Raw genomic sequence first — 27,611 nt, forward strand, 5'->3', positions numbered from 1 at the left:
GGGTATCTTTTATATTTTGGATCATGAACCTCTACCTTGTTGACAGGTGACCGTCTGAATGTAACAACTGAAAGCATTTTCAACACAAGATGAGACAGTGATTAGAAACTACAAAGAAAGTAAAAAATGTATGCCTACTCTTTTTTAAATTCAATTCCTTACTTTCATGGGAAATTCCCAAGATTTATAGAAATAGATACATCCTATTTTACAACACACCCATTTGAGTAATTGTCTTTCTACACATAGCTTCATCACAACCTTGCATCACGCTATCATACACATGGTACAGTATTTAAAATTCAACAGACAAATAGGAATGTTGCGCTGCAGCCATTGGTATTACTACAAGTGTGGTTGTTGTGTTCAGCTTTAATAAACATCGGATCTCTTCTCTACTTTATAGGGCCATGTCCTAACTTGAGCTCGTGTTAAGATTGGACCTGTACATACTCAATTCTACCCTCAAAAGCCTTAATTACAGCCTCAACTGTCTCAGTACTCTGCAACCTCCGCCCTATGGGGCTGCCAGAACTCTGCTCCCTCGATGAGCCGCTTGATCAGATTAGCTGAGGTGATCAACATGTGACCCGCTGCCTGGAGGAGAGTGGAGGCCACGCGGAGGGCCTCTCTGAGAGAGAGAATGGGGAAAGAGAGTATTATAAATTACCATTGTTACAGACACATTCCACCAGGGACAAGACTTCCTCCCATCCCATCCCATCCCGTTCTACTCTACTCTACTCTACTCTACTCACCTGAGGACTTTCTTGGGCCCCAGACATTTGAAGTCGGCGCTGACGGAGTACCGGCCTGAGAAGGTGCCCTTTACGTTCAGGGAGCCAAACACGTCCTTGGGGTTCTGCCGGTACAGGTCAAAGGTCACGCGGGCTATATCCTTTCCTGTCCGCGGCTGGGTGGGGTCTTGGGCTTTAGAGAGCGTTGTACCCTGTAGGTTTAGCATAGGATATGGTGTGAGAGGGAGAGACGCTCCAGGGTGAAGTTTCCCCTAAGTACAGATCTAAGGATCAGGTTAGTGGGGGAAATGCAAAGCTGACCCAAGATCAGCACCCTACTCCAGAAGAGATGGTAGCATTGTTGGTTTAGAGCTCAGCGGGTTTTCTCTATATGTGTAGGCCATCTATCTGATGCTGTCAGGTCAAAAAGAGTATAAGATTGTTGCCGCCCGTAGCATTGAATGCAAGGGATGCCAGCTAGCGTTTGGCCTCCCTTGATTAAAAAAATAGTCAATCAGCGTTGAGCTAAACCGAGTGAACTCAACTGTGAATGGTCCTGGCACACACAAAAAAATGTTTTGGGAAGCCAGTTTGGATTTGTCTTCACTCCAATCACATCGAGAGCAATACCGTCACTGACAAAAACAACTTTAATTGTTGCATCTCGTTGTGTTGTTGTCCTCCAGTGGCTAACTAGCTAAAATTGTCCCTTTCCTAAATTAGCCATGGATGAAGACAGGGATTTGGACTTGTGGTTTTACTTAATTCTCCGTACTGGCCAATGATTATAATGCCGATTCTGATCCAACCATAAATGTATACAATGGGCCCTGGCCTGAGAGGATGTAAGTTCAATATGTAGCTAGATGTAGAAGGCTAACGTTAAATAGCTAACATTGCCCATGAAAGGAAGTTAGGTTAGCCAGCAAGCATTTTAGCCAGGTAGCTTAGGAAAACAAAAAATACAAGTGTGTACTGTATGACATAGACCATTTCGTCAACATGAAAGAGGATGGCATTGGCCTTTCTCAACAAGTAGGGTGAGTCAACATGTTTTTCTACTTGCACGAACGCACACACAGATACACACACACACAAATCAGAACCATGGATAGCCACATACTTCGCTTACGCTGATTGGACTAAATACAGTTGTCACTGTATTAGACTAAGCATGATTTGATGATGTAGAAATTGAAATGGTGCTAGAATGGTGGTAACTCTCCGAGGTTCTAAATCAATAGATATTTAGTAGTCTGAAAATGTTGGAAACATAAACTTGCTTGACCATGCAAGGTCAAACAGTAGGTCACCTAACTGTTTGTTACATGTAATATGCTTTGTGGACTTCACCGGACAGAGGTTGCTCTCCGGTTTTGTGATGAAACAAAAGGTGTGGTTTAATTTATTCTGCCACTGTGTATTCGTATTGTCTAGGCCTTAGGCCTATATATCACGGTCGCGAGGCATATGAACTAGCAGGTTATAGAACAAACAACGCAATTATCACAACACGTGGGTTGTAATATGGCTTTTTTCTGGCTTGGCTTCCCCAGTGATTTTACCCATGCACTGCTACTGTTTGTTTCACGCTGGGGCCACCCATAGGTAAAATGTATGCACGCATGACTAAGTCGCTTTGGATTAAAGTGTCTGCTAAATGGCATATATTATACATTATTAACCAGGAAAAACTCTGGGCCTTTAAGATTTTCCTGATCGGGTCATGTGGGAGAGAAAAACTCAGAACCCTGCTTTTCTTTAATCATCTGCCAAGGGTGCACACATGGACATATTGTGCTAACAAAACATATTCAAGTTGAGATACCTATACTACCAGTCAAAAGTTTTAGGACACCTACTCATTCAAGGGTTTTCCTTAATTTTTACGATGTTCTACTTTGTAAAGTAGTAGTGAAGACATAAAAACTATGAAATAACACATATGGAATCATGTAGTAACCAAAAAAAGTTAAACAAATCCAAATATATTTTATATTTGAGATTCTTCAAAATAGCCACACTTTGCCTTGATGACAGCTTTGCACATTTTTGGCATTCTCTCAACCAGCTTCATGAGGTACTCACCTGGAATGCAGGGACATCCGGCGCCGACAGAGATGGCCGCCTCGCTTCGCGTTCCTAGGAAACTATGCAGTTTTTTGTTTTTTTACGTGTTATTTCTTACACTAGTACCCCAGGTCATCTTAGGTTTCTTTACATACAGCCGAGAAGAACTACTGAATATAAGATCAGCGTCAACTCACCATCAGTACGACCAAGAATATGTTTTTCGCGATGCGGATCCTGTGTTCTGCCTTACAACCAGTGTAACCGAGTGGATCACATGCAGCGACCAAAAAAAAAAAAAACGACTCAGAAAAAGAGGGAAACGAAGCGGTCTTCTGGTCAGACTCCGGAGACGGGCACATTGTGCACCACTCCCTAGCATTCTTCTTGCCAATGTCCAGTCTCTTGACAACAAGGTTGATGAAATCCGAGCAAGGGTAGCATTCCAGAGGGACATCAGAGACTGTAACGTTCTTTGCTTCACGGAAACATGGCTAACTGGAGAGACGCAATCCGAAGCGGTGCAGCCAGCGGGTTTCTCCACGCATCGCGCCGACAGAAACAAACATCTTTCTGGTAAGAAGACGGGCGGGGGCGTATGTCTTATGGCCAACGTGACATGGTGTGATGAAAGAAACATACAGGAACTCAAATCCTTCTGTTCACCTGATTTAGAATTCCACACAATCAAATGTAGACCGCATTATCTACCAAGAGAATTCTCTTTGATTATAATCACAGCCGTATATATCCCCCCAAGCAGACACATCGATGGCTCTGAACGAACTTTATTTAACTCTCTGCAAACTGGAAACGATTTATCTGGAGGCTGCATTCATTGTAGCTGGGGATTTTAACAAGGCTAATCTGAAAACAAGACTCTCTAAATTTTATCAGCATATCGATTGCGCAACCAGGGGTGGAAAGACCCTGGATCATTGTTACTCTAACTTCCGCGACGCATATAAGGCCCTGCCCCGCCCCCTTTCGGAAAAGCTGACCACGACTCCATTTTGTTGATCCCTGCCTACAGACAGAAACTAAAACAAGAAGCTCCCACGCTGAGGTCTGTCCAACGCTGGTCCGACCAAGCTGACTCCACACTCCAAGACTGCTTCCATCACGTGGACTGGGAGATGTTTCGTATTGCGTCAGACAACAACATTGACGAATACGCTGATACGGTGTGTGTTTTAATCAGGGCAAGGTGTCTGGTAACATGACTGAATACAAACAGTGCAGCTATTCCCTCCGCAAGGCTATCAAACAAGCTAAGCGCCAGTACAGAGACAAAGTAGAATCTCAATTCAACGGCTCAGACACAAGAGGTATGTGGCAGGGTCTACAGTCAATCACGGACTACAGGAAGAAACCCAGCCCAGTCACGGACCAGGATGTCTTGCTCCCAGGCAGACTAAATAACTTTTTGCCCGCTTTGAGGACAATACAGTGCCACTGACACGGCCTGCAACGGAAACATGCGGTCTCTCCTTCACTGCAGCCGAAGTGAGTAAGACATTTAAACGTGTTAACCTCGCAAGGCTGCAGGCCCAGACGGCATCCCCAGCCGCGCCCTCAGAGCATGCGCAGACCAGCTGGCCGGTGTGTTTACGGACATATTCAATCAATCCCTATACCAGTCTGCTGTTCCCACATGCTTCAAGAGGGCCACCATTGTTCCTGTTCCCAAGAAAGCTAAGGTAACTGAGCTAAACGACTACCGCCCCGTAGCACTCACATCCGTCATCATGAAGTGCTTTGAGAGACTAGTCAAGGACCATATCACCTCCACCCTACCTGACACCCTTGACCCACTCCAATTTGCTTACCGCCCAAATAGGTCCACAGACGATGCAATCTCAACCACACTGCACACCCTAACCCATCTGGACAAGAGGAATACCTATGTGAGAATGCTGTTCATCGACTACAGCTCGGCATTCAACACCATAGTACCCTCCAAGCTCGTCATCAAGCTCGAGACCCTGGGTCTCGACCCCGCCCTGTGCAACTGGGTACTGGACTTCCTGACGGGCCGCCCCCAGGTGGTGAGGGTAGGCAACAACATCTCCTCCCCGCTGATCCTCAACACTGGGGCCCCACAAGGGTGCGTTCTGAGCCCTCTCCTGTACTCCCTGTTCACCCACGACTGCGTGGCCATGCACGCCTCCAACTCAATCATCAAGTTTGCGGACGACACAACAGTGGTAGGCTTGATTACCAACAACGACGAGACGGCCTACAGGGAGGAGGTGAGGGCCCTCGGAGTGTGGTGTCAGGAAAATAACCTCACACTCAACGTCAACAAAACTAAGGAGATGATTGTGGACTTCAGGAAACAGCAGAGGGAACACCCCCATCCACATCGATGGAACAGTAGTGGAGAGGGTAGCAAGTTTTAAGTTCCTCGGCATACACATCACAGACAAACTGAATTGGTCCACTCACACAGACAGCATCGTGAGGAAGGCGCAGCAGCGCCTCTTCAACCTCAGGAGGCTGAAGAAATTCGGCTTGTCACCAAAAGCACTCACAAACTTCTACAGATGCACAATCGAGAGCATCCTGGCGGGCTGTATCACCGCCTGGTATGGCAACTGCACCGCCCTCAACCGTAAGGCTCTCCAGAGGGTAGTGAGGTCTGCACAACGCATCACCGGGGGCAAACTACCTGCCCTCCAGGACACCTACACCACCCGATGCTACAGGAAGGCCATAAAGATCATCAAGGACATCAACCACCCGAGCCACTGCCTGTTCACCCCGCTGCCATCCAGAAGGCGAGGTCAGTACAGGTGCATCAAAGCTGGGACCGAGAGACTGAAAAACAGCTTCTATCTCAAGGCCATCAGACTGTTAAACAGCCACCACTAACATTGAGTGGCTACCGCCAACACACTGTCAATGACACTGACTCTACTCCAGCCACTTTAATCATGGGAATTGATGGGAAATGATGTAAATATATCACTAGCCACTTTAAACAATGCTACCTTATATAATGTTACTTACCCTACATTGTTCATCTCATATGCATACGTTGATACTGTACTCTATATCATCGACTGCATCCTTATGTAATACATGTATCACTAGCCACTTTAACTATGCCACTTGGTTTACATACTTATCTCATATGTATATACTGTACTCGATATCATCTACTGTATCTTGCCTATGCTGCTCTGTACCATCACTCATTCATATATCCTTATGTACATATTCTTTATCCCCTTACACTGTGTATGACAGTAGTTTTTTTTTGGAATTGTTAGTTAGATTACTTGCTCGTTATTACTGCATTGTCGGAACTAGAAGCACAAGCATTTCGCTACACTCGCATTAACATCTGCTAACCATGTGTATGTGACAAATAAAATTTGATTTGATTTGATTTAAATTAACAGGTGTGCCTTGTTAAAAGTTCATTTGTGGAATTTATTTCCTTCTTAATGCATTGGAGCCAATCAGTTGTGTTGTAACAAGGTAGGGGGGTATACAGAAGATAGCCCTATTTGGTAAAAGTCCAAGTCCATATTATGGCAAGAACAGCTCAAATAAGCAAAGAGGAACAACAGTCCATCATTACTTTAAGACATGAAGGTCAGTCAATAGGGAATATGTCAAGAACTTTTAAAGTTTCTTCAAGTGCAGTCACAAAAACAATAAATCGCTATAATGAAACTAGATCTCATGAGGACCGCCACAGGAATGGAAGACCCAGTTACCTCTGCTGCAGAGGATAAATTCATTTGAGTTACCAGCCTCAGATATTGCAACCCAAATAAATGCTTCAGAGTTCAAGTAACATATACATCTCAACATCAACTGTTCAAAGGAGACTGTGTGAATCAGGCCTTCATGATCTAATTGCTGCATAGAAACCACTACTAAAGGACACCAATAATAAGAAGAGACTTACTTGGGCCAAGAAACACGAGCAATGGACATTAGACCGGTGGAAAATGGTCCTTTAGTTTGGAGTCCAAATTTGAGATTTTTTGTTCCAACCGCCGTGTCTTTGTGGGACACTGTGTATTTCCCACCGTGAAGCATGGAGGAGGAGGAGGTGTGATGGTGTGTGGGTGCTTTGCTGGTGACACTGTCTGCGATTTATTTATAATTCAAGGCACACTTAACCAGCATGGCTGCCACAGCATTATGCAGCGATACGCCATCCCATCTGGTTTGGGCTTAGTGGGACTATCATTTGTTTTTCCACAGGACAATGACCCAAAACACACCTCTAAGCTGTGAATGGACTATTTGACCAAGAAGGAGAGTGATGGAGTGCTGCATCGGATGACGTAACCTCCACAATCCCTCGACCTCAACCGAATTGAGATGGTTTGGGATGAGTCGGACCGCATAGTATAGGAAAAGCAGCCAACAAGTGCTCAGCATATGTGGGAATTCCTTCAAGACTGTTGAAAAAGCATTCCAGGTGAAGCTGGTTGAGAGAATGCCAAGAGTGTGCAAAGCTGTCCTCAAGGCAAAGGGGGCTACTTTGAAGAATCTCAAATATAAAATATATTTTGATTTGTTTAACACGTTTTTTTTTAGTTACTACATGATTCCATGTGTTATTTCATAGTTTTGATGTCTTCACTGTTATTCTACAATGTAGAAAATAGTACAAATAAAGAAAAACCCTTGAATGAGTAGTTGTTCTAAAACTTTTGACCGGTAGTGTAGATCAGGACACCCCTACCGGAGGAGTTTTCCATGTCTGTCCAGGTTCCAGGGCCATGAGGACTGTGTTGTCTGGCAAAGACATCAGTAAGTCTTCAGAGTCCACCACTGTCCCATCCTCCTCACACACCAGCACCACAGTCAGACTGGACAAACACAGCATCTTGGCCTGGCACACCTGGGGTAGCAACAAAGGTAGATATAGTCAGAGGACATACAGTCACAGTGTATTTTGAAGGCACAAATACATTCTTCTCTGGCAAGTGCTTCAGATCCCAGACCTGTCCTTATACAACTACAGTACAGAGCTTTTCCTGTTCAGGTCACATGGTCACTCATGGCCTTATAACAACAGGAAACCCTTTTTTTCTTTATTTATTCATCATGTCCATCTCTCTCACCCTCTCTCTCAGCTCCTCCAGGGTTCCTGCTGTGATGCCCTTCCTGGTGCCCCTGTCATGGGAACACACCCTGAATGGTCTCTGATGGGCAGGGGCCGACGACCACACCCGCCTGGTCACAGACCTGTGGAGGAAGAGGAGTAAGAAGATGTTCACAAGGCCAGACACAGCCAGCTTAATGTAGAATTTGCCTTGCCTGGTCCCAGATCTTTTTATGCGGTTTTATCAACACCTACGGTCATTGTCACGCAACCAGATCTCAGGGAAGGCTTGAAGTTGCCCTATTCTTGTATCAGATTACCACACACACCAATCCTAACCTGAACCATGAAGGGAATGTACAACCTGACTCTGTATCAGTGGTTAGGGACAACTTCTACCTAGTCCATAGATACAAGTGTATACATTTGTACTGCTCTATGGAAGATTGATTTGGTCTACAAATATTTCACTGAGAGATAGTAAGAGTAATAGAATGGCCGAGCAGCCACACACAAGCCTAAGATCACAATGCCAAGCGTTGGCTGGAATGGTGTAAAGCTCGACACCATTGTACTTTGGAGCAGTGGAAACGCATTCTCTTCCAGTGATGAACCACGTCACCATCTGGCAGTCCGACGGACAAATCTGGGGGAATCTAGAAGATTCTGTGCTTCCAATTTTGTGGCAACAGTTTGGGGAAGGCCCTTTCCTGTTTCAGCATGACAATGCCCCGGCACAAAGCAGTTCCATACAAAAATGGTTTGTCGAGATCGATGTGGAAGTGCACAAAGCCCTGATCTCAACCCCAACGAACACCTTTGGGATGAATTGGAACGCCGACTACGAGCCAGGCCTAATCGCCCAACATCAGGGCCCGACCTCACTAATGCTCGTAGCTGAATGGAAGGAAGTCCCCGTAGCAATTTTCCAACATCTAGTGGAAAGCCTTCCCAGATGAGTGGAGGCTCTTATAGCAGCAAAGGGGGGACCAACTCCATATTAATGCCCATGATTTCAGAATGAGATGCTCCACAAGCAGGTGTCCACATACTTTTGGTCATGTAGTGTAGCTCTCGAAAACTCTAGGAGGCATTCTGCCTTCCCCTAACAGGTTTAAGCGATTAGCTTCGCCCACTACTGGCTCGTGTGAACAATCCAGACGCTGTGTTTTAAAGTTCAGAAAAATTCAATAATCATCGCTTGCGATACGGGTTTCGAAACATATGGCTCTTTCATCAGCGAGAAAGAACCCTTCAAATAAATAAAATATGCAGTAACTGTAGCAGTTTTGCACAGATATATACAGCTATGGGTGCCTCCATCCGAAGAAAAAAAAGACACTTCTACTACACAAGCGCTGTAACATGGAGATATGGCTGTGAGCACTAACCCTATAAAAAAGGTGTGTAGTAATTTAAACTTTTGTTTTTTGAAAAACATTTCTCGCTGACATGATAGATACTTCCTTATGTCTCCAAAACAGTACCACAAGTGATGTGTGATAATGTTTACAGCAAGCGTTGGGGAATTTAGCTAAACTCACCTGGTCAGAACACACTATCGTCAATAGGCGCTACAGCAGTTAGCGTCTATGAATGTGGTAGTAGAGACAATACAGTGTCTGTGAGACAAAGTGTGGAAATAAGTCCAACTCCAATTTGAGGCCCCAATTATATAAATGTTCCAGTGCTTTGTTGTCACTGTGCCTTTTTGCCAACTCCCTAGGCCAGGGTTCCCCAACTGGTGGCCCGAAAAAGGAAAAAAAATGATATTTAATTATTTATTTTTTCGTTGATGGCCATAAAAACTGTTAAAACACAAGGAAATCAGCTCCAAGTGATTTAAATTGGGAAATCTGTTCCCAAGTATTGCATAAGAGAGAGACATACTGTATGTGATATAAATCCAATTAATTATTGTTATTTGTATAGCACTTTATCAACTGAGGTACTCAAAGTATTTACATAGTAGGGGGAAACTCACCTCATCCTCCATCAATGTGCAGCACCAACCTCAGTGATGCACAGCGACTATTTTTGTACCAGAACTCTCACCACACATCAGCTATCACGTGGAGAGGTGAGGAGTGATATATGCCCATTAGGAATGAGGGGGATGATTAGGTGGCCATGAAGGAATTTGGCCAAGTTGGGAAATTAGCCATTAAAACAGGGTGAACAAACCCTACTCTTACAAGAGCTATGGGAATTTGAATGACCACAGACAGTCAGGGCACACCCATTTTAACAACCCATCCGAAAGCCGGCATCCGACGCAGGACAATGTTCCCAAATGTAATCAAGGTTTGAAATGATTATGTTATAGTCAAATATATAACTTTAGGCTTCTTGGGTTCAATTTGAAGTCTACATTTTGTATTATGTCCCGGCCCCCCAACCACCTGCACCAGAACAAATTGGCCCACGGCTGAATCTGCACTGAACACAAATATAAACGCAACATGTAAACCGTTGGTCCCATGTTGCATGAGCTTAAATAAAATATTCCAGAGATGTTCCAGACGCACAAAAAGCTTATTTCTCTCTAATTTTGTGCACAAATTTGTTTACATCCCTGTTAGTGAACATTTCTCCTTTGCCAAGATAATCCATCCACCTGACAGGTGTGGCATATCAAGAAGCTGATTAAACAGCGTGATCATTACACAGGTGCAAGGCCACTCTAAAATGTGTGCAGTTTTGTCACACAACACAATGCTACAGATGTCTCAAGTTGAGGGAGCGTGCAATTGGCATGCTGACTGCAGTAATGTCCACCAAAGCTGTTGCCAGAGAATTGAATGTTCAGTTCTCTACCATAAGCCACCTTCAATGTTGTTTTAGAGAATTTGACATTACTTCCAACTGGTCTCACAACAGCAGACTACATGTATGGAGACATGTGGGTGAACGGTTTGCTGATGTCAAACAGCCCCCATGATAGAGGTGGGGTTGTGGCATGGGCAGGCATATAAGCTACAATTTGAATACACAGAAATAACGTGACGAGATCCTGAGGCGCATTGTAAGGCCCATTTTTTGTAAGGTATCTTTGACCAACAGATGAATCTGTATTCCCAGTCATGTGAAATCCATAGATTAGGGCCTGATACATTTTTCAATTGACTGATTTCCTCATATGAACTTTAACTCCGTAAAATCTTTGACATTTTTGCATGTTGTGTTTATATTTTTGTTCCTGGAACGTAAATCGGAACGATATCTCGAAACACTGCGGCACGCCATTTGCACACACTGTATATAGACTTTATTTTTTCTATTGTGTTATTGACTACGCTTGTTTATTCCACGTGTAACTCTGTTTGTGTCGCACTGATTTGCTTTATCTTGGCCAGGTCGCAGTTGAAAATGATTACTTGTTCTCAACTCGTTTAACTGGTTAAATAAAAAATATTTTTGTTCATTATAGTTGATGATCCCTACCCTGGTCCTTCAACAACCCACACCTAAACAAGTAGCCAACGGTGAGTGATATAGTATTATACAATAGCGTGCTTACCAAATCAGAATCTCAAAATATAACAATTGATTGAACAAATGAAAATCCAAAGAGATATTTTCTATCGTAAATACTCTGAGAATGAGCTGTTGCAACCCAAAATGTGGTAAATTAGGAGAAAGCAACTGTACTTACTTAATCAGTGATGACGTCGTCTCCATATCCCACTTTATCTTCCTCTCTCTTTTTATGTTTTTCCTCCTGTTGTTGTGTCAGTGCTGTGGCCTCTCGATTTCTGCGTGTCTGACTCACCAATTTCTTTTGGATGGACTTTGCCGTGAGTGACCTATGACGATGAATCAGATACAGACGCATAGGGCAAAGTTGTCTCTCTGTGTGCGTGCGTGAGAGAGATGATAACATTGACCATATATCATTTACTGTGCCATGGCATTCAATTCCATATTTGTAAAACGTTTTACCTTTCAGCAGTTTTCTACCCTTTCAGTGAAGTTGCGATAATACTAATGAAGAGCATACGTCACTAGTAATGTGAAACGGTGGCTTTCTAAAACCTTTGGGGCTTCAACAAACTGTGCCGAAAAGCGGAGAAACGGTTTATTACTCGGAGATTAACACAATGTAGATCAGGGACACCTGCTGGTCAACAATGAAAATCAGCGTTCATATAAACGTTTTTTTTCTCCATAATATCAATCAAATCTTAGTGCAGCAGTGTTTCGAGATACCGTTCAATGAACAAAAGTCCTAACTACATCGTAAGTATGGTATCAACTAGAGATCGGTGTTTGAAACTAACTTGGAATCGAAGAAATCACCGGAACCATAGCGAAATCAGTGGGATCTCTTTTTCGGTAGCACACGGTTTGAAAAACGTCTTGATCAAATCAAATTTGATTTTTCACATACACATGGTTAGCAGATGTTAATGCGAGTGTAGCGAAATGCTTGTGCTTCTCGTTCCGACAATGCAGTAATAACCAACGAGTAATCTAAAATAACAATTTCACAACAACTACCTTATATACACACAAGTGTAAAGGGATGAAGAATATGTACATAAAAATATATGAATGATTGATGGTACAGAACGGCATAGGCAAGATGCAGTAGAAGGTATCGAGTAGAGTATATACACATGAGATGAGTCATGTAGGGTATGTAAACATTATATTAAGTGGCATTATTAAAGTGGCTGGAGTTGAGTCAGTATGTTGGCATCAGCCACTCAATGTTAGTGGGGGCTGTTTAACAGTCTGATGGCCTTGAGATAGAAGCTGTTTTTCAGTCTCTCGGTCCCTGCTTTGATGCACCTGTACTGGCCTCGCCTTCTGAATGATAGTGGGGTGAACAGGCAGTGGCTCGGGTGGTTGTTGTCCTTGATGATCTTTATGGCCTTTCTGTGACATCGGGTGGTGTAGGTGTCCTGGAGGGCAGGTAGTTTGCCCCCGGTGATGCATTGTGCAGACCTCTCTACCCTCTGGAGAGCCTTACGGTTGTGGGCGGAGCAGTTGCCGTACCAGGCGGTGATACAGCCCGGCAGGATGCTCTGGATTGTGCATCTGTAAAATTTTGAGTGCTTTTGGTGACAAGCCGCATTTCTTCAGCCTCCTGATGTTGAAGAGGCGCTCCGCCGAGGAACTTAAAACTTACTACCCTCTCCACTACTGTCCCGTCGATGTGGATAGGGGGGGTGCTCCCTCTGCTGTTTCCTGAAGTCCACGATCATCTCCTTTGTTTTGTTGACGTTGAGTGTGAGGTTATTTTCCTGACACCACACTCCGAGGGCCCTCACCTCCTCCCTGTAGGCCGTCTCGTCGTTGTTGGTAATCAAGCCTACCACTGATCAAACGATTCTTCGGGGTCATTGATTGCGTGATAATGTTACTTTTACCGCTTTCAAAACAACTGTGAACTCGGAAATCTCTGGTTTTTGACCCCAGTGTGTTCAAAACAACTGTGAACTCCCACAGGGGCAATGGATTTGAACTGTTAGTTATCCAACTCGGAAACTCAGGCCTCTTTCTAGAGCTCTAACTTTGCGTCATGATTTGACCTCGTATTTTTCTGAGTTCCCAGTTGTTTTGAACATGGAAAAATACCCAAATGGTGTTCCTTATGTCTGGTTCAAAACAACTGGGAACTCTGAAAAAATAGGTCAAATATTGACGTCAAAAAATCATCAGGCTGGAAAGTCTGAGCTCAAAAACAAGACTTGAGTTGGATGGCAGAGTGGCGCAGCAGTCTAAGGCACTGCGTCTCAGTGCTAGAGGAGTCACTACAGACACCCTAGTTCGAATCCAAGCTGTATCACAACCGGCTGTGATTGGGAGTCCCATAGGGCGGTGCACAATTGGCCCAGCGTCGTCCGGGTTTGTCCGGTGTAGGCCGTCATTGGAAATATGAATATTTGTTCTTAATGACTTGCGTAGTTAAATAAATATTTAAAATAAATATTGATTTTCCCAGTCAGAGCTCATTTCTTCTGAGTTCCCTGTTATTGTGAACGCACTGAAGTTGGAAGTCAAAGATTTCCGTTCAGATGACGTTCCAACACAAAATTCAGTCTGAAGCTACTTCTGAAGCCCAAAAGTAAAAGACAATCATCTCTAGGTAATTGTGTTATATAAAGCTAAGTAAATAAGCATACTAAGCTACCAAGCTGCTAGGACAGACAGAACAGTGTGAAGTCAGAAGTGTGAACACTCTTGAGCCCAACAATAGCAGTAGAGTTTCACAGCCCCCCACCCAAACGCAGAGGCTTTAGAAGCCCCAATGGCTTATCCCTGTCCAGAGATCAATACAGTACCCCATGGATATTAAAAATAACCCTGCAAGGAATAACTACAAAAAAAAACTTCTCAAAGACAATCCAGAGACACTATTTGCTGACTGCTACAAAGAGAGGGATGTAAGCAAACCATCCCCTGTCATGGCACAGTGCTAATTAGAACTACCCCAATGTAAAGAGAGAAGGTATTGGCCCAGGAAAAGCTCTCACACTGTGACGACTCCCCCATCCTGAGTGAGCCTGATCACACCTCTTCAAACTGTCCTGCAGACGAGGATAGTCCCCCCCCCAGCACTGAACACACCCAGGTCCCACAACTGCACTGCTCCTCCATCATTGAGAGGGATACATTCACAGAGCTGGAGAGAGACATGGTGGAGCTCAGAGAGCTAGTCCACACAATCCAGACAGAACAAGCCTACAAAGCAGGCCAGCGCAACACCCCCCCCCAACAAGACCCGGAGGGCAGAAGGTAGAGATGGACGGCTGTCTGAGAGAGCTGGCTGCTCTACGGACTGAGGTGGGAGAACTTAAAGAGGCACACATGGAACTGAAGGACGACACAAAGTGGCTAAACTCTGGTGCCCAAACACTAGGCATGCCCTGGAGCTGTTGTCAGAAGAGACACCAGGGTCCCCCAGCCACATCAAGATTCACATGAGCACAAATGACCTGAGGGCCCAGCAGGAAAGGGTGGCAACAGCACTCAAGGGAGTGATTGAAAAAGCTTCTTCCACTTTCCCCAACGCACAAGTGGTTGTCTCCACCCTGATACCACGAAAATACTTTCACTCTGCCACCATACAGTGGGTGAATGCAAGCATTTTGCGAGACTGTGCCTCAAAACCTAATGTCTACCTGGCCCACCACTCCACCCTGGAATTGAAAAGCCTTTACGACCAGGTCCACCTCTACAAGGCAGCAATCCCAATGTTTGCCAGGACCCGGTAGGACGTCACCCTCAACCGTAACCCCAGCACCTCAGACAGGAGCAACAGAACAATGGACTCTACACCCAGACCAGCGAGATACCCTCCCAGTCCTGAAAGACCCCCTCCAGAAGAACCTGCACCGAGAAAACCCATGCCAAGAGGAGCTACAGCCAGACCACAGCATCACCAGCCACACCCCAACCAGCTAAGACCACCCCAAGCAAACCCTGGCCACACCCTATATAGGCCTCCCCCATATCAGACCTATGCAACTTCTGCCCACCCCATGCCCCCCACCCCTGCGGCCACACCCTATGTAGGCCCCCATATCAGACCTATGCCCCTTCTGCCCACCCCATGCCCCCCTGCGGCAAGGACCTCAACATGACAGCAGGACATATGCCCAGGCCGTGAGAAGAGCAACACGTCCAACCCACACTAATACACCCACCCAAGCCCCATCCTGTGACCTAAGAAGTATGTATCAGATGCTCAACATGCTCTGATCACACCTACTGTGATGGTCCGGGCCTAAACCACACAAAACAACACTAGACACTATGGAACAGAAAGCTTTTACTATCTCATCCTGGAATATACAAGGTGTTTGGCCTAAAGAGCAGGAACCCAGACTTCATCAAATAAATTGGAAATACAGACATTGTCATCCTACAAGAAACATGGTATAAAGGAGACAGACTCACTGGTTGCCCTCTAGGTTACAGAAAGCTGGTAGTCCCATTCACCAAACTACCAGGTGTGAAACAGGGAAGAGACTCAGGGGGTATGCAAATGTGGTATAGAGCAGCCCTAACCCGCTTTATTGAATTAGTCAAAAAAGGAAAATGTTACATCTGGCTAGAAATTAATAAGGAAATGATCTCAACAGAGAAAAATGTCCTTGTGTGTTACCTATATCCCCCCAAAGAATCCCCATACTTTAACAATGACAGCTTCTCCATCCTAGAGGGGGAGATCAACAATTTCCAGGCTCAGGGACATGTACTGTGTCGACCTAAATGCCAGAACTGGACAAGATCCCAACACCCTCACCACAAAGGGGGACAAACACCTACCTAGAGGTCACAGCATTCCCTCCGCCATATGCCCCCATAGACACAACTACGACAACATAACCAACAAAAACGAGTCACAACTCCTGCAGCTCTGTCGGATGCTGGGTATGTACATAGTCATTGGTAGGCTTCGAGGGGACTCCTATGGTAGGTACACCTGTAGCTCATCTCTTTGCAGTAGTACTGTAGACTACTTTATCACTGACCTCAACCAAGAGTCTCTTAGAGTGTTCAGTCAGTCCACTGACACTCCTATCAGATCACAGCAAAATAACACACTACTTGAACAATCATGAGGCATCAAAGCAAAAGGAATAGAATAATATTAATAAATGCTATAGCTGGAAGGAAAATAGTGTGGAAATATACCAAAAAACAATTAGGCAACAACAAATTCAATCCCTTTTAGACAACTTCCTGGATAAAACGTTCCACTGTAATAGTGAAGGTGTAAACTTAGCTGTAGAAAACCTAAACAGTATATTTGACCTCTCGGCTTCCCTATCAAATCTAAACATTTCAAGCAGACGGTTATTATCTATGCATAGTCACTTTAACTACCTACATGTACATATTACCTCAATTACCTCGACTAGCCTGTGCCCCCGCACATTGACTCTGTACCGGAACCCCCTGTATATAGCCTCGGTACTGTTATTTTACTGCTGGTCTTTAATTATTTTTTACTTAACACTTGTTTTTCTTAAAACTGTATTATTGGTTAACCTTTTGTAATTCAGCACATGTGACAAATGAAATTTGATTTGATTAGAATAGTCTGCAGCACCTGGCCTCACCCAACTCGAATCTGAAGTCAAATGTCTACTGTTTGCTGATGATCTGGTGCTTCTGTACCCCATTCAGGAGGGCCTACAGCAGCACCTAGATCTTCTGCACAGATTCTGTCAGACCTGGGCCCTGACAGTAAATCTCAGTAAGACAAAAATAATGGTGTTCCAAAAAATGTCCAGTTGCCAGGACCACCAATATAAATTCCATCTAGACACCGTTGCCCTAAAACAAACAAAAAACTATACATACCTCGGCCTAAACATCAGCGCCACAGGTAACTTCCACAAAGCTGTGAACGATCTGAGAGACAAGGCAAGAAGGGCGTTCTATGCATTAAAAAAACAAATTTGACATACCAATTAGGATCTGGCTAAAAATACTTGAATCAGTTATAGAACCCATTGCGCTTTGTGGTTGTGAGGTCTGGGGTCTGCTCACCAACCAATAATTCACAAAATGGGACAAACACCAAATTGAGACTCTGCATGCAAAATTCTGCTAAAATATCCTCAGTGTACAACGTAAAACACCAAATAATGCATGAAGAGCAGAATTAGGCAGACGTTAAATTCTTCAATCACCTCAAATTAAGCGATAACCAAACCTTCCATAACAAAGCTATCACCTACAGACAGATGAACCTGGAGAAGAGTCCCCTAAGCAAGCTGGTCCTGGGGCTCTGTTCACAAACACAAACAGACCCCACAGAGCCCCAGGAAAGCAACACAATTAGACCCAACCAAATCAAGAGAAAACAAAAAGATAATTACTTGACACATTGGAAAGAATTTACAACAAAAAAACTGAGCAATCTAGAATGCTATTTGGCCCTAAACATACACAGTGGCAGAATACCTGACCACTGTGACTGTTAGCGAAATCTTTGACTATGTACAGACTCAGTGAGTATAGCCTTGCTTAGCTATCCTAGCTAAGTATAGAAATCTTGCTAACGTTACCTAAATTCGGACGGGACGATATGGCAACTAAGAAGTTATCTGAAGAGAGAAGAGAAGACCGGCTATGTGCACACTGCCCACAAATGAGGTGGAAACTGAGCTGCACTTCCTAACCTCCTGCCAAATATATGACCAAATTAGAGACAAATATTTCACTCAGATTTTACAGACCCACAAAGAATTTGAAAGAAATTCAAATTTTGATAAACTCCCATATCTATTGGGTGAAATACCACAATGTGCAATCACAGTTAAAGAACAAACACCATTGTAAATACAACCTATATTTATGTTTATTTATTTTCCCTTTTGCACTTTAATTATTTGCACATAATTACAACACTGTATACAGACATATGACGTTTGAAATGTCTTTATTATTTTGGAACTTTTGTGAGTGTAATGTTTACTGTTAATTTGTTATTGTTCATTTCACTTTAGTTTATTCTCTATTTCACTTGTTATGTCAATGTAAACATATGTTTACCATGCCAATAAATCCCCTTCAATTTAAATGGAATTAAGTTCCCAGTTGTTTTGAACGCGGCATTACTACTGCGAGAGCCATCACATTACGTCACATCCTGAAAGGAAAGTATCCTGGACAAGGCGGGAGAAGACATGGTGATTGAGATATAAAAGAACACAGATTGTTTTTTTTCTTAAAATGTCCAAACTTTCAAAGTCAGTGTAGTAGATACAGAACTTCAAGAGTTGCATATTTTCAGTTTGTATAGCTAGTTAGTCACTGTTGTAACCTCGTCGTTAACAATATCCAGCAATCTCAGAATAAGCACTTTGTTAGTTAGCATACAACGTTAACTATCCCAGCTATAGAAATCGAGCTAACTTTGCCTAAATTCGGACTGGACGATATGGCAACAAAGAAGTTATCTGAAATGGGTAATTACCTTTGATTATATTTTGTTTCTAACTGTTTTCTCTTTGCATTGACACTAGTGAACTAGTAGCAGTAGTTAGCAACCATTGACAGTGAAGACACGGCATAACTAACTGCCGTGGCAGGCTAAATTACTTTAATCAGTTCAGAACTATCCAAACCCCACGGTGGATGCCATACTAGCTTGTTCAACCATCTCTTATACCAGTAGTAATTAGTCTCGTAAAACAAGACCGCTAGTCAGTGTAAAATCAGTGACATTGACAGTTGCCAGACAGTTTTACAACCCAGTCAATAAATTCTGGTGTCATCAACGTTAGCTTGGCTAACGTAGTAAATGGTTACTAACAACTACTTACATTTGTATCATTTTGCCCAATATTGTTTGTATTGATATTTGTGTGGTTACTCTGGTAGGAAGTTGTCAGTAATATGTTGTTTTTGAGTAGAATTGTAATTCCAATAAACAGTTGTAACAATGAGCCATTGATATCATATCGAACACATTTGAACTAAAATAAGAAGTTCTGCTCAGTAATCCAGGAATTACTTAAAGAACAGCCAGTCACTCATTCCTCTCTTTCCCCCTCAGACATCTCCCTCCCCTTATCTTCCTTACGCCTCCTAGCCCCTCCTCTCCGGCTGGTCTCTGCAGCCATGTGGAAGGTGATAAAGGAACGCGATGTGATGCATTATGGGACGCTGGAGGAGTTTGTGACGTCAACCTGTGAGACAGTCCCTGGCTTGCTCACATCTAGACACCAGGCCAAGCTGGCTCTGGGGCTGAGAGCACGGGTGGGTGAGACTTTTGGGACAGTTATGTTGTAGTGGCAAAGGGTTGTATTCTTTTGGCACCTAACGGAAGAAAACAGTCCCACAATGTTTGTTTATCTCAACTTGTCCAATAAGAGACTCAATTTTGTTTTCTTTTACTATGGTGTGTCCTAATGAATACAACCTTGTATGTATACAGTATGTGCTTCCACTGTATGAGCTGTTGTCTATCTCTGTTCAGTCCCTAATTTTCACTGCTCTGGTTGTTTATAGCTGATCTTAGAAGTGTGTCATGGCCTGGACCCACCAGATCCAGCGGTTATCCTTCCCCAGCTGGACAGGATCCGTGCCCTCACTCCTTCCTCTGCACTGGTGAGTGACAGTCAAATACTGACCCCTCTAAGTCAGCAATTCTCTGTACCACAAGTGTGGTATTTGAATGGGCCTTTATCACCTTTTTAACACATTTTCCCCAATCATTTTGTGAGAAATACAGTATGTTTGCTGTAAGTTATGTTTTTGTATGCCTATGTTGCAGAAGAAGGATGTGAAGATTGAGACCGCAGTCACCAACTTGCATGGCCTGGTGGAAGTCCTCCTGAGAGACCCCACAGAGAGGGCACTGTTCTACATGGTGAAACTGCCTCCTCCCAGATGCAATGTATCAATGTTTAAATGAACAGCTTTTATTGAGAGACCATCAAATTAGGAACTTCCCCCCTTCTCGCTCTCTCTTGTTTGTCCCTTTCTCTCTCTCTTCCCCCACCTCACTCTTCTCTCGTCTTCCCTTCAGGAGGAGTTTCCTTCAGAGTATGGCCCTCAGTTTGACCAGGAACTGGAGAAACTGCTGTGGGAGTTCCTGCTCAGACTGAACCAACTTCTCCCCGTGCCTAACCTGGCTCAGACGGTGTCCTGGCTCACTGCTGCCCCTCCTGTCCTAGAGGAGTGTGCGAAGGCTGCCTCCCAACCACAGCTTCTGAGGACCCTGCTCCAGCACCAGATCTGCCTGGGTCACCTGGATTTGGCAGGTGGGTCTACATAGGGCGCGTTCCAGGCCGACTACATTGGCGTCACCAGCCATATCTCACAACACCTGGTTAGGTGTTTAATGTATCAGCTAACCTCATCAGTCTGTTATCTCCTTTCAGCTTCTCTTCCTCCCTGTATGGGCGACTCCATCCTCTCATCCCTATCTCTCCCTCCCTCTGGAAGAGCTCAGCAAAGCGAACAATCAGGATCTAAGCCTGCCTTTGTTTCCACCCCAAACCCTCAGTCTTTAACCCCATTGACCAATCACAGACAGACACAAAACAGGTCATCGCCCATCACGCCTGTGATAGGTGGGATTTGCAACGAAGACCTGCCAGTCATGGCTTCAGCCAATAACAGGCCAAGAACTTGCAAGGAAGACGTTACTATCCAATCGGATTCAAGAGAAGTGGAGAAGAAAGCCGAGTCAACGGCAAGGTCAAAATATACTGAGGTGGAATCTGAAGAGGACGAGGAGGTGATAGTCGTGAGAAGAGGGAGGAAGAGGAGGAGTGAAGAGAAGGATTTGACAAGTGATACAGAGGAAGAGACTGAGAGGGACCTTCAAAGGGACTGTTTGGATCAGTTGGGGATTGCAGGCCTCAAGGTTCCGGAAGACCAGCACCTCTGCTCTTACATCAAATCATGTCTGCTTAACCAACCCAGAGTGCTCATCCCCCGACTGACTTCCACAGACATCATTGCACATGTGAGGTCACAACCTCACAGTCCTTCTTGCAGCAACGAGACACCAACAGCAGGTAGATCTCCATGGGGACAGAACAAGAGGCTGACGATAACTGTGCGTCGGCTTCCTTCGACCCAGCAACGGAAGTTGAATGACAGCTCGTTGACCCTAGATGTGGTGCTTCCAGCATCAGCTGACAAAGAGTAAGAGAGTCTGGTGCTGATTAATTAAACAACCAAGACTACTTTTTTTTTTATGATAGCCTGGTTGCCAGATCTGGCTGTGGTTTCTTTAGCCAACTCCGCTGTTGTTCATTGTCATTTCATACATGGAATGATCGACAAACAATTGTGGAATTGATTAAAGCACAAACAGATCTGGCAACTAAACTAGTAAAATACTACTAGTACTAATACTTAAAACTAGAGCCATAACGATTTATATTGTAAAAAGATTATCAATACGAACAGAAATGTATGACATTTACTCATTTTTACACCTCCCATTTTTCAGGAACTGTTTGCTTCCTTCAGTTAGCTCTCCCTCTATTGTTCCTCTGCCTCAAATGAGAAGCACAGGTAATCTCCCCACCCCCTAAAAGATAATAAATGTTTGATCATTTCTGTGAGAATGAACTCATTGTACTGTTTATGAATTAGTTTACAGTGCAATGGTAACCTAGTAACACTCTTAGATTTGTTATGTTTTTCCATCTAGAAATACTGACCTCACCAGTAACCAGTGACAATGATGACGTCATAGGAGATTCAGAGGATGAGGCGACAAAGAATTTCAAAGGCAGGGTAAGAATTGATCCTGTTGAAGTTACTTTAGAATATCGAGATGCACCTTTAGTTCCCCCCCTCATGTTCAGTAGGTTACATCGTAACAAAACATTTTGCATCAGAAGACCACAAAAAAAAGTAAAGGTTCTATTTCTGTTTCAAAATGTTTCCTCCTTACGGAGACCCTACTGCTGCTATCATGTTTGGCATGTCTTTTTAAAATGACCACAAACAAATTTCACATTGTGGGATAATAAAATGGACTACTACCTTGTCTTTCTAATGTGCTCTGTCTCTTCTAGCTGTTTAGGAAGCGCTACTATAGGACCAAGCACGACACCTATGTACCCACCCTCAGGGAGTTCTGGAAGCCCAGCCTGGCCCGACCTGCTGTTTCCCGGCAACGGACACAGATGACACACTCAATAATTCACAGACGTACGGCAAAATCCTTTCACCGTCCATGGGGAGCAAAATATGAATTTTGAAACGGGAAGGGTACCATCTGAACTTTTCCAATAGGAACATGTTTCTTACTGCAAAAACATTTTGGCCAACTGAACACAACCATGGTTGTAAAAGTGAATGATTGGCAGTTTTAGGATTCTTTGTATCTGAATCACTTTGCAATAAGCATTATTTAAAAACCTGTGACTTTTTTTTTATTTTGAAATCAAGAGGATTAACCTATGTCACCAATACTTACAGCCTGTGTGCTGTCATTGTCAGGAGTTCAGATGTCCCAACACATTTTCTTTTAGGGGTCATACTTGTATCTTCAAATGTTGATGGCTGCGATAACTGAGGCAAGAGCTTTCTCATATTGGCTGACAATTTAAGTAATTGTCAAGAGTTGAACTGATTATTTCAGCTCAATATCTTCAGATTCTGATGCCTGGTTGTGATAACAACTTGGAGAAAATATTTTTAATGTATTTTTCAATCAAGTATTGTCAATTCTCTGTAAATGAGTGGGGTTTTAATGTGTCCTTTTGTATCTTGTCAGACTTTTCATAACTGTATTCTAATAACTGTTTAAGCTATAATTTCATTAAAGATTGTCATGAATTAAATGTAAATTAAGCATCTGCCAAGTAGTAAAGTAATACCTTTTTCACATTCAATGTCTTTTTATTACTGTGTAAACTACAAAGTATTAAACTGGTTTGGCTGTCTTTTATACACTTCTCTTGGTTTTGCTAATTACCATGTAGTTCTATTAATCAAGTACAATAATCCAAAACATGAATAGCAGTGTAGTCATAAACTGGCCTGAGTTTGGACGCTGCTTGTGAGCTCAAATGCTTACAATGTGCTGTGACGGAGCTTTAAAAGCTTAGCAAAAAAACATGCCGTTTATTTGTTGAATGCACTGTATAGTGCCCACTGGAAAACATACCCAGAAAGAATATGTGGTGGCGACTGTCCACTTCCCCATCGCTTCCTGGCTGTGTCATTTGATTTTGAGAGAAAGAAATGACAACTGTATAGTGAATCTTCCTGTCTTACAGTCCATTATATTATAAAAGCATTGTTTCCGTTGAGTGTCACCAGATTCTATTAACACTTTCCAGTCAATCAGCCTCACAGTCTGCAGCTCATCCCTCCAGTCACAGTGATCGTCTCTCCAGTGATGTAAGACGCATCCTTAGAGCACAGGAAGGCGATTACTCCACCGATCTCCTCTGGCTTTCCAAACCTGGGAGAATATTACAAGAATGGATGTATTTTTTTGTTGTATGAAATAACCTTATGTGACAAGGTGGCAGTTGTACATGCTACGATTATGCATTTCATTTTGTACTTGATGAATAGTGTCAGATTACTTCATGGTGTACGCCACTAAAATAAATCAATAATCAAACACAGACCTTCTCCCAATTCAGTCACAATGAGGCACTTGTGGCCACACATCACAAAAACAATAACTCTCGAGGGTAAGAATGTATCCTAAATGATACAACCAAGTATGAAGTTGAAGGCAACCTTTTAATGCAAAGCTGCTTCTTGAACTCGTCCACAACGTCTTCGTCCTGCCACAACTGAGAACACAGAATCGTCAAAACTCCCTTCTCTGTATGAATTATAGAGGGAAACAAAGGATAAAAGGTGTGACAGGAAGAGCAGTGAGGGTAGGTGAAGTGAAAAGGGTACACAGGTAAAGATGACAGAATAGAAAGGGAGGGGGTCCTCACTGCTTGGCTGAAGGGGGTCTTAATGACACCAGGGGCCACACAGTTGACCCGGATGTGGCTATGGGCCAGTTCAGGGGCCAGGGCTCTGGTTAGTCCCAACAGAGCTGTCTTACTCACGCTGTAAGGGCCCAGTGCCTGGTGGTGGGGAGGTCAAAGAAAGTAAGAATTCTCCATAACAATGCAAATTGATCTAATGATCAAACCAAGAGGAATATAGAGGTCAAATCAGAAGAACTTACCTGCATAGGCTGGTACCCAGCGACAGAGGACACAAACACAACACTCCCACCCCTGGAAAACAGATATGTTATAGCTCACAAAACACTTTCCTAACTTTCTATTCCTCGTTCTCTCTCTTACCCGCTCTTCTCCATATGAGGCACCACCAGTTGGGTCATAAGAAAAGCCGACTTTACATTCACATCCAGGATCTGTGTGAAGTGCACAATATAAAAATCAGCTGATATTGCAACACTCTTTTTTATTTTATTTTTACAAATACCACTTTTTTCATATGCTATGGATGATCCTTCTCAGACTAAGTGAAACTATATCTTCCTAAATGTATGGTTATTTGATGCATTTTGTGTTTGGTTATTTAAATGAGTGTTTCTTTTTTTCTTTTTTTTTTACCCCTTTTTCTCCCCAATTTCGTGGTATCCAATTGTTGTAGTAGCTACTATCTTGTCTCATCGCTAAAACTCCCGTACGGGCTCGGGAGAGACGAAGGTTGAAAGTTATGCGTCCTCCGATAAACAACCCAACCAGCCGCACTGCTTCTTAACACAGCGCGCATCCAACCCGGAAGCCAGCCGCACCAATGTGTCGGAGGATACACCGTGCACCTGGCAACCTTGGTTAGAGCACACTGCGCCCGGCCCGCCACAGGAGTCGCTGGTGCGCGATGAGACAAGGACATCCCTACCGACCAAGCCCTCCCTAACCCAGACGACGCTAGGCCAACGGACCTCCCGGTCGCGGCCGGTTACGACAGAGCCTGGGCGCGAACCCAGGGACTCTGATGGCACAGCTGGCGCTGCAGTACAGCACCCTTAACCACTGCGCCACCCGGGAGGCCAAATGATTGTTTCTTAATCCTGACCCTGGGGACACAAAGGGGTTCACATTTTTGTGTTTGCCTTAGCACTACAAACCTGATTCAAATCATCAACTCTGCAGTAGAGCCACGGCCTTGTCGACGTTTGACTGGCGTCTGCTACTCACCACGACGTGAGCCAGGTACAAGATGAAAAAACACTGACCTAGATAATAGGGATGCCAGGCACACACACCTTATCCCAGACTGCTTCTGTCGAGTCCATAATGTTCCCAAAGAAAGGGTTGACTGCAGCGTTCGAAACAAAGATGTCCACACCACCACACTGTTCCACTGTCTAAACATCAAAACAGAAAATAACAACACTGAAATTCAGTTTAGGCTTATGACTGATGCCTGTGGTCATGTATTAAATCGACCTGTATAAGGCCAAGCCAGAATGATCAATTGATGTTTACTCTGGATGCAACCGTTAGAATGGGACCAAACTGTATGGAGGTTTTCTTTACCATGTCAACAAGTCTAGCTCTGTCTTCACTATTCCCAACGTTGCAAGTCGTCCCGGTCACTTGTATCTTCTCACTCTGCAGTAGTGCCACGGCCTTGTCGACGTTTGACTGCCGTCTGCTACTCACCACAACGTGAGCCCCTCTCTGCCCCAGAGCCTGGGCTGCAGCCAAACCGATTCTGGAAGAGATGCCACAAGTCCCAGTCAGTAGGAGAAATATGTATATTTTGCATGACATACTGTAGGGCCCAGAGTTTTCCTGCAAGGATGACCTAACCAGGGAAATCTCTGGGCCCTATAGTGTAGATATACCTTAGAGACCCTAGTTACACAATATAGGCTAACTAATTGTCCAGATATAATTTCCAGGTCAGGTCAAGAGGTCAGAAATCACTATAAGGAACATAGAGCAGGAGAGCAATTCACTATAAACAAATGAAATATAACCCCAGCAAAACAGCTGGTACAGCCATTACTTACCCATCTGTGGAGGCAGTGACTATGGCAACCTTCCCTGCAAGACTGCTTTGAGACCCAGCAAGACTACCTCCTGACATCTTTCTTGTCTGACCTGCAACGGGATTGGTCAAAAGGCACCTGCTAACAAGACACCGCAGCATTACCTGGAAAGAAATAATATTTCTCAATGCACACACATACAGTAGGCTCACATATTCAGGATGCAAAAACACAACTGAACATTTACTTACAAGCTCCCTTAGTAATAGCAGACTACACTCAACTCCACGATTTACGATGGAGTTGAGCGGTGACTTGTGTAATTGCAGCCTATTCTTTGAGTGCTGAAATCAGGAGTTTTTGATAAAAACACTAGTCACCACTCAACTCCATCATAAATCCTGGAGTTGAGTTTTAAAACTCTGCGCCCTACCCCTCATAGCCTGGTTCCTCTCTAGGGTTCTTCCTAGGTTATGGCCTTTCTAGGGAGTTTTTCCTGGCCAACGTGCTTCAACACCTGCATTGCTTGCTGTTTGGGGTTTTAGGCTGGGTTTCTGTACAGCACTTTGATATATCAGCTGATGTTCGAAGGGCTATATAAATACATTTGATTTGATTTAATCGGCTACCTTAGTTATTGCATTGCTTTATCCATGATGGAGGAAACACATATGTTTAAACTGAATTTATGTTCTTCCTTAATTGTAGTTGTCAAGCAGTCGACGAGCTTGAAGAGATGAAAGTAGGTGAAAGTTGAATTGTGCAAGCACGCGACTACAGTAGCCTATAGTTAGTGCTGAATTCAAAATGCAAAGAGATGACCTTCCCTTCAACAAGAGCTACATGAAAAGCCAATAATCAACGTTTGGGCATAATGTTGGTTTATATAAAAAGTAATCTACCTCTGTTGATGAGTCCGTTCAGTACAGTGACGAAAACACGAGTTTAAAGACGAGAGATACAGCGTTTCCGGCACTTTTTCAAAATAAAAGTCCTACAATGGGTGTTCCAACGATGATTTAACTGCATCAATTGGTCTCGCGCCTGTACTTTCCTCTGTACGGCAGCATATGGGCCACACCAACGATGATGGATAAATTAAGATGTAGTTTAGCATTGGGAAAAGGCTAATGTTACGAAAAAGGGAGTTTTCGCCACCGCCTCTCTGGAAACTTTCAGAAAACTCTTTAATCACCCTCTTCTGAACCATCAACCAATTTGATCGATATGATGATGAATCCTATGTCTCTTCCTCATATTTATGAACAGCTGCGATTTAAACGAACGTTCCAAAAATATTGTG

General features: G+C 43.7%; 3 protein-coding genes across 8 annotated transcripts; 1 reads left to right on the top strand and 2 right to left on the bottom strand.

The window, feature by feature from the left end:
• LOC112214632 (cell death activator CIDE-B) lies at positions 1-12,029 on the bottom strand. Of its 2 annotated transcripts, none has more exons than XM_024373534.2 (6): positions 11,824-12,029; positions 11,537-11,687; positions 7,901-8,024; positions 7,519-7,677; positions 759-949; positions 1-631 (listed from the first exon to the last, which is right to left on the bottom strand). In XM_024373534.2, the coding sequence occupies exons 2-6, from the start codon at positions 11,560-11,562 to the stop codon at positions 496-498; spliced, it is 636 nt and encodes a 211-aa protein (XP_024229302.1). In that variant the 5' UTR covers positions 11,563-11,687; positions 11,824-12,029; the 3' UTR covers positions 1-495. The 2 variants fall into 2 exon arrangements, with proteins under 2 accessions (XP_024229302.1, XP_024229304.1); XM_024373536.2 differs by having other exon boundaries at positions 11,537-11,733.
• tinf2 (TERF1 (TRF1)-interacting nuclear factor 2) lies at positions 11,300-23,269 on the top strand. Of its 4 annotated transcripts, none has more exons than XM_024373527.2 (9): positions 11,300-11,366; positions 19,406-19,608; positions 19,861-19,959; positions 20,126-20,221; positions 20,381-20,615; positions 20,736-21,507; positions 21,818-21,882; positions 22,022-22,107; positions 22,392-23,269. In XM_024373527.2, the coding sequence occupies exons 1-9, from the start codon at positions 11,315-11,317 to the stop codon at positions 22,575-22,577; spliced, it is 1,794 nt and encodes a 597-aa protein (XP_024229295.1). In that variant the 5' UTR covers positions 11,300-11,314; the 3' UTR covers positions 22,578-23,269. The 4 variants fall into 4 exon arrangements, with proteins under 4 accessions (XP_024229295.1, XP_024229298.1, XP_024229296.1 ...); XM_024373530.2 differs by having other exon boundaries at positions 22,400-22,547; XM_024373528.2 differs by lacking the exon at positions 11,300-11,366 and adding an exon at positions 18,478-18,815.
• Positions 23,270-23,535: 266 nt separating this feature from the next.
• LOC112214630 (dehydrogenase/reductase SDR family member 4) lies at positions 23,536-27,327 on the bottom strand. Of its 2 annotated transcripts, XM_024373532.2 has the most exons (9): positions 27,211-27,327; positions 26,330-26,472; positions 25,851-26,028; positions 25,577-25,678; positions 24,645-24,715; positions 24,524-24,575; positions 24,285-24,419; positions 24,076-24,131; positions 23,536-23,788 (listed from the first exon to the last, which is right to left on the bottom strand). In XM_024373532.2, exons 2-9 carry the CDS (start codon positions 26,467-26,469, stop codon positions 23,674-23,676), a joined length of 849 nt encoding a protein of 282 aa, XP_024229300.1. In that variant the 5' UTR covers positions 26,470-26,472; positions 27,211-27,327; the 3' UTR covers positions 23,536-23,673. The 2 variants fall into 2 exon arrangements, with proteins under 2 accessions (XP_024229300.1, XP_024229301.1); XM_024373533.2 differs by lacking the exon at positions 23,536-23,788 and having other exon boundaries at positions 24,076-24,163.
• Positions 27,328-27,611: the final 284 nt, after the last annotated feature.

This window comes from Oncorhynchus tshawytscha, linkage group LG09, assembly GCF_018296145.1.
Source record: "Oncorhynchus tshawytscha isolate Ot180627B linkage group LG09, Otsh_v2.0, whole genome shotgun sequence".
In the NCBI taxonomy this organism is placed as follows: domain Eukaryota; kingdom Metazoa; phylum Chordata; class Actinopteri; order Salmoniformes; family Salmonidae; genus Oncorhynchus; species Oncorhynchus tshawytscha.

Excerpts from the sequence above, each read along its gene's own strand:
- tinf2 (XM_024373527.2), top strand. The coding sequence starts at position 11,315 with ATGATCCCTACCCTGGTCCTTCAACAACCCACACCTAAACAAGTAGCC. Across the intron at positions 19,609-19,860 it reads CTCTGGGGCTGAGAGCACGG|CTGATCTTAGAAGTGTGTCA; the intron begins GTGGGTGAGACT and ends GGTTGTTTATAG. Across the intron at positions 19,960-20,125 it reads TCACTCCTTCCTCTGCACTG|AAGAAGGATGTGAAGATTGA; the intron begins GTGAGTGACAGT and ends CCTATGTTGCAG.
- LOC112214632 (XM_024373534.2), bottom strand. The coding sequence starts at position 11,562 with ATGGAGACGACGTCATCACTGATTAA. Across the intron at positions 7,678-7,900 it reads TGGAGGAGCTGAGAGAGAGG|GTGTGCCAGGCCAAGATGCT; the intron begins GTGAGAGAGATG and ends TTGCTACCCCAG. Across the intron at positions 632-758 it reads GGGCCCAAGAAAGTCCTCAG|AGAGGCCCTCCGCGTGGCCT; the intron begins GTGAGTAGAGTA and ends TCTCTCTCTCAG.
- LOC112214630 (XM_024373532.2), bottom strand. The coding sequence starts at position 26,469 with ATGCTGCGGTGTCTTGTTAGCAGGTGCCTTTTGACCAATCCCGTTGCA. Across the intron at positions 24,420-24,523 it reads CTGGGTACCAGCCTATGCAG|GCACTGGGCCCTTACAGCGT; the intron begins GTAAGTTCTTCT and ends CCCCACCACCAG. Across the intron at positions 24,132-24,284 it reads AGACCCCCTTCAGCCAAGCA|TTGTGGCAGGACGAAGACGT; the intron begins GTGAGGACCCCC and ends CTGTGTTCTCAG.